Source organism: Rhinolophus sinicus, chromosome 17 (assembly GCF_057876585.1).
Source record: "Rhinolophus sinicus isolate RSI-liver-muscle chromosome 17, RSI-T2T, whole genome shotgun sequence".
NCBI lineage: Eukaryota > Metazoa > Chordata > Mammalia > Chiroptera > Rhinolophidae > Rhinolophus > Rhinolophus sinicus.
In genome coordinates this window covers 201,981,820-201,987,819 of record NC_142517.1, presented here as the reverse complement: position 1 = coordinate 201,987,819, position 6,000 = coordinate 201,981,820, and the positions used below count along the sequence as shown (strand labels likewise).

Sequence of the window (6,000 nt, the reverse complement as noted above, 5' to 3'; positions counted from 1 at the left end):
AGCCCGGGCCGTCCAGCTGAGCCCGGTGGTGGCGGGTGGGAGCCGCCTCACGCGCGTCCCACGTCCCAGCTCCAGAGGTGCCGCCGCCGGGCCGGGCTGCTCGCCGAGTTGGCCGCGAGCGCCGGGAAGACCGCAGAGTTTAGAAAGTCGTCGCGAAGCTTTTGCGGAGAGAAGGGGGTGGAGGAGTGAGGTTGCCGGAGAGAAAAACCCGCCTCTTGCGAGTACTGCGAGGAAGAGGGGGGGAAAGGCGCCGAGTTCCGCTTCCTGAACGGCGGTGGGTAGAGAAGATCGGCGCTGGGAAGGCCGGTGAAACACGCGCTCTGGGCCCGCAGCGAGATCAGCGCGGCCGGCAATGGCCGGAGAGCGGACCCGCAGGTTCACCCGGAGCCTGCTGAGACCCGGGCAGGCGGCCGAGCTCCGGCACAGCGCCGCGTCGGCTGCTGCGGTGGCCGTCAGCAGCCGGCAGCAGCAGCGGGTGAGTGTGGCGCGTCCTCCCTGCCTCCCCGCGCGCCCCGGGCAGCCAGGGGACCAACGCCCGGCCTCCCTGAACAGCCAGGGTGCCCCTGCCCCTGCCGCCCCCTGCTCTCTTCCCCAGCACTCCCTCCTGCGCCGTCTCTGCGGGTGCCCCTGGCGCTATCTCCGCGAGGCAGTGCCATAACGCACGAGGACCGGGGGCGCGTTTGGGGACTTGGGACTCTCGGAGGAGCAGCTACACCGGCAGCAGAAGCGCAGCGTGGGAGAGGATGTGGTCTGGGTTTGGGGCGGTGGGGAGGTGGCTGGAATGCATCCCGAGTAACATTGGTGCTAGACTGTGGGGTGGCAGGGACCTGAGGGGTGGGGGAGTCTACAGAACGGAACCCGTGGATCCACAAGTCTGTGCGTCTTCATCACCCCGGAGACTAGTGCGCAGTGAGGGGAGGATGTGATCCGAGGTCCTCGCGGGTTGCCAAAGCTGGAAGCCCATGTTAACGCTATCGCGGAAATAAATGTACTTCGCACCACCCTCCCTCCACTGGGGGAAAAAAAAACCCACAAACCACTTTATACTACTCCAGAAAGGGCTGGGCGAACAGGCTGGAAGAGATGTGGGTCATTAAGTATCCAGTGGTTTCTGGAATTTTTCTAAGATGTTCGCGGGGTTCTCCCGCCAAGATCGCTTTACTGGTTACTTCCTTATTGAAATGCCTTCTGAAAGTGCTGGGTGATTTCCGCGGGAAATCCTGGGGCAGAAGCCAGCCTTTCTCCTCTGATGCCCAAATCATATCCATACCTCTCCAGATGTTCCTAAATTCCAGTAGGTGTCACACTCTGGGCTGGAAGTGTCAGGAGAAAGCAAAGCAACTCTGGTGGGAAAGGGAAGCGAGTGGAAACAGCCTAACAGCAAGACTAGGGCTCAACAGCCTCCCTGTCCTCTTGCCCTGCCTTTCCTGGACCCGAGTCCCAGGTGGTGGGTTTCGTTTCCCTTTTTGCCAGGAAATATCATTAGGAATTAAACGGCTTCTTCTAAGAATGTCAAAGAAAGTGTTATTCTTGCCAGTCACTCATCCGGAGGGAGCCAAGAGCTGCCCAGAGACAGTTCCCAAAGCCAAGACTTTTCTCTAAAGCCAGAGGTCAGAAAGTTGAACAGAACGGAAGTTAATTGGCTGGCAGAGAGAAGAGGCATCAGATGCCCAAGAGGGTGGGGGTGATTGCAGTGTGAAAGGACTTGGTGGGGAGGGTGCCTTCTCTTTCACTTACCACTGGCTGCAATCTGCAGTTATTCAGAGGTGATTCAACTGTTGGCCAACCCTGGGGCTGCCGGTGGTTCGGATATCAGCATGCACATTTTCAAGGCAGAAAGGATAAACTACCAAAGACAGCATTTGGAAACAAGCTTCAATTCGAGTAAAAGTAGAGATAATAAGAAAATCTCTAGGCATGCACAGAAGATAATTTTTACTTTTGAATGATCATTCGGGATTCTGGTTTTGTCATTCTCTGCCATTTGCTTTACAATAATTTTATTTTGCAGTTGATTCATTTTACTGAGTGACAGTAGTGATCTGGCAAAGAAGTGCCTAAAAATAAGTAGTTTTCAACTACACTAAACAGCTCTAAATGTTGTTTTGTTTTTAAGTGGGTTTTACTAGTTTTTGTAGTGCTGGAATTTCTATAAAGAATGTGTATCCTGGATACCTTTCGACACACAATTTACTTTCTCCAAATTTATGTCAGCTTTGAAATCCTAGGGTGTCTTGTCAAAATGAATAAGCTCCATGTCTTAAAAAGAGTTGGGGGAGGGGTGATTCATGGGCAAATGTGTCCCTGCTTCCCTCCCCTCACTTCAGCACCTTGGCCAACACTCCTGAACTAGCTTTGCCAAGACATTTCATGGGATCTTACACATCTAGTCAGGCAGTGTGGGCAGTGCTTTTGGCAGCAAGAAGACATGTGCTTTGCACCCCATCCTGTCTGTTAACCTTTGAAGGGAGAGAAGAAGGTGATGAGTTCTTTGAGTTGGTCCCCAAACTCAGTGGGATTCTGTATGGCAGAGCATCCCTTTTGAACCTGAAAGCTTGTAATTGGACTGGGGCGTGGAGGCTAATCTTAGCTTAAATTCATCCAATCCCTTAAGACTCTTTATGTTTGTTACTGCAAGTCCTCAAATCCTGGTTGTCACAGGAGAAAATTAATAGGATGGGGGAAGATTATTGGTAGCTCACTTCAGTACTGGCACGTAGAATTATGTGTATTGGAGCAAGCTGTCATTTATTGAAAAATATTTGAGAGATGCTAGGAGGTCCTGCTGAGAAAAACTGTCCCACTGTTGGATTCATACAGTGTCCTTTCTGAAATCCCTGTTTCAGGGACCAAATCCTCCAGAATGTTATAGAGAGATTGTTGTAACATTGAACTCTGCTCTACCCAATAAGAATCAACGACATTGTCAGATTAATAAGGTAGTTTTAGACTCTGAGCATGGGAAATGTTCTCTCTCTCTCTCTCTCTGTCTCTCTGTCTCTCTCGCTATATATATATATATATATATATATATATATATATATATATATATATACCTTTATTGCTATCTCTATCATTTCCATATCTATATATCTATGTATCGATATCTATCACTTTCACGCACATACACATAGGACAGGAATGCTTCAAAATGTATTTGAATTATGGAAAGCGGATAGCAAAGGGATGCTGAGTGAGGGCACTGACTAAGGGGCCAACTTTAGGTGGTTGGCAAGGACATCAGAGGTAGATATCAAAGCAAACTTGATTTCAGTTTTTACCCAAGACACTGAAATAGGCTTATATGAAGACAGACTCCTGGTTGGGACACACCTTATTTTACGTCACTCTTAAAACCAATTATGAAGAGATACCTGCACTCCCATGTTCACTGCAGCATTTTTCACAATAGCCAAGATGTGGAAACAACCTAAATATGTGTCAAAGAATGAAAAGATAAAGAGAAGGTGAAATATGTATAATATTATTCAGCCTTAAAAAAAGGAAATTCTACTACCTGCAACAATGTGGAGGATATTATGCTAAGTGAAATAAGTCAGACACAGAAAGACAAATACTGCATGAATCCACTTACATGTGGAATATGGAATGGTAAAACTCATGGAAGCAAAAAGTTGAATGTTGATTGCTAGGACAGGTGGGGTTAAAAGAGAAATGGAGAGATGTTAGTTAAAGGGTACAAATGTCCAGTTATGGAAGATGAATGAATTCTGGAGATCCAATGTGTGACATGGTGACAATTGTCAACAATACTATATTGTATATTCTAAGAAGATATATCTTTAATTAAATCTCAACACACACACACAATTGTAACTATGTAAAGGTGACACTTAAGTTATTTAACTTGATTGTGGTGATTTTTTCAGAGTATACACATATCAAAACATCAAGTTGTATACTTAAATCTATATAATTTTTGTATGTCAAAGATACCTTAATGAAATTGTTAAAAAGAAAAAAGAAGCAATAATAATAAAGAACATATATGAACAAAAGCCATACATTTGGAAAAGAAAAATATATGCTCCTTAGTTATCCTAATTTTTTTTTTTTTTTCTAGAAAATAAATGAATAACAACTCATGCAAAGGCCAATCTCTGGATCTAGTGAAGTTCCAGTAATTTCCTGACTCCACATTCAGGCCCACAAAGCAACCTTCTCTAAAGCAGAATATCAGTTCAAAAATGATTACAAACATTTCTCTCATGTCAGGCATTGAGTGATTTATTACTTTAGTTGAATATACATACCCTGATGGCCTCAAAGTTGTAATGCTAATACTTAAAGATTCTTTTTTATTTTTTGATAAGAAGCCCTTCTTGTAAAATGTATGAAGTGTATTTGTAGTTTTGCACGAATTAGTTCACTTAGATAGCTTTCTGCATTTCACTAAGCTATAAACCTAGGATTTGTACATTTGTGTGCATATGTATTATATTTGATAGCATTTCAAAAGAAAAATACTTTTTATAAGATATAGATTACTTTTTGCTAACATTTGATCTGTCACTTTGTGTTAAGTGGAGTTTTATTTACAGGATGGATTGGGTGAGTCAGAGTAATGGAAGACTTTGCTTAACAGAGAAGGTGAGAAGTAACCAGGGTCAGATGATGGAAAGAAAGCACAAAGACAGGCAAGGGCTTACCAAAGACCAAATAATCATTGGTCAGCTTTTGCCTAAAGCCTCTTGTCTATTTCCTAGATCAGAACATGCTGCTGTATTTCCAAGTACTCTTTAACACATATATAATATTTACTCTATTGTCACACAAACATTCCTCTGCAATTCATTTTTGAATTGTATCTAACTTTATTAACTTCTTTCAAAGAGGAAATATCCTGCCAGAAGTGATTGTACTTAACCAGCACATTTTCTCCCGTCTCACCCACCCAGGGAGGGTAAGTGGTAAAGAGAGGTCAGTAAAGAGTTCAGTAATCACAAAAACTTCATATCCTCTCTTGGATTTGATGTTTCCTAACTTCCTCTGTTCTCCAATGATAGCACTTTTGTATTTTAGGGAGTTTAAATAAGGAGCGGAACGTCTGCCAGACCAAAACAAAGATCTTTGGTTGAGAAGTAACAAATACATAAGCATGTTTACAGGAGAAGGAGGAATTCCTAGAAGGAAGAATTTCCTCCTTTCTGAACTTTGTGATATTTAAATAGTTGACAGTAGGAAGGGATTTTAAAAAGCGGAGTGGGAAATACTGGCATTTCCAAAAAGTCATATACTGGGGGTAAGACTTAGCAAAAAGACCCAAAAAGTGAATTGAATGAAAATGAAACATTTGTTTTCTTCTCAGTGTTTAGAGTTTAAAGCAATATGCAAAGTAAAGACCTGTTTGTTTGACGTTGACAGCACATTTTCTTTGGTTTTGGAAGGTTTTAACAAGGGTGTTTATGCTTTAACAGAAATCACACACTGTAGCAGAAATCACACATTTCTGTTTTCATATGAGGAAAGTCCCTTGCCTGGTGAAGAAGTCAAGACAAACTTAGCTTACAAGATCAAGGTTATCAACTAATGTTTTTGACTTTTCAAGGGCATTGCAGAAATAACTTTAAAAATAAATGGTAGCAACAGTGGGATCCAGAAAACTTGTAGACAGGTCAAAAAGAAATGAAAGAAAGTACGTGTGTATGGTTTTTGGCTGTCTTTTTCTTCACCATTTTCTCAGAGGAAAAGTGCAGTAAAACTTGTATTGTGATAAATCTCTTCTTGAGAATCTACAAAGTGCCTGGTATAGTGTTAAGTGTTCAATTCTCAGAGCAATCTTATGAGGAAGTTACTATTGTTGCAAATTACAGAGGAGACCATTGAGACTCATGAAGGTTAAATACCTTACTCTAAGTGAAGGGACTGATAGGGACCTCTTTTGCATCCTGAATGGTATCTAGCAGAAGGTCACCTTCCATTTTTGGAGCCGGCTTCCAACAGCATCTCTAAATTGGCAGACATGAGTTGACTTTGGTT

At 43.2% G+C, this 6,000-nt stretch overlaps 1 protein-coding gene across 3 annotated transcripts in view; it reads left to right on the top strand.

Moving 5' to 3' along the window:
• The first annotated feature begins 224 nt into the window (after positions 1 to 224).
• Positions 225 to 6,000, top strand: part of DOCK10 (dedicator of cytokinesis 10) — a 236,420-nt gene continuing 230,644 nt past the window's right edge. Inside the window, exon 1 of one of the 3 annotated variants that reach the window (XM_074314112.2) lies at positions 225 to 475. In XM_074314112.2, the coding sequence (XP_074170213.2) occupies positions 353 to 475 (123 nt within the window). In that variant the 5' untranslated portion in view covers positions 225 to 352. The remainder of the gene's footprint in view (positions 476 to 6,000) is intronic. The other 2 variants (XM_074314113.2, XM_019736633.3) reach the window with 2 other exon arrangements.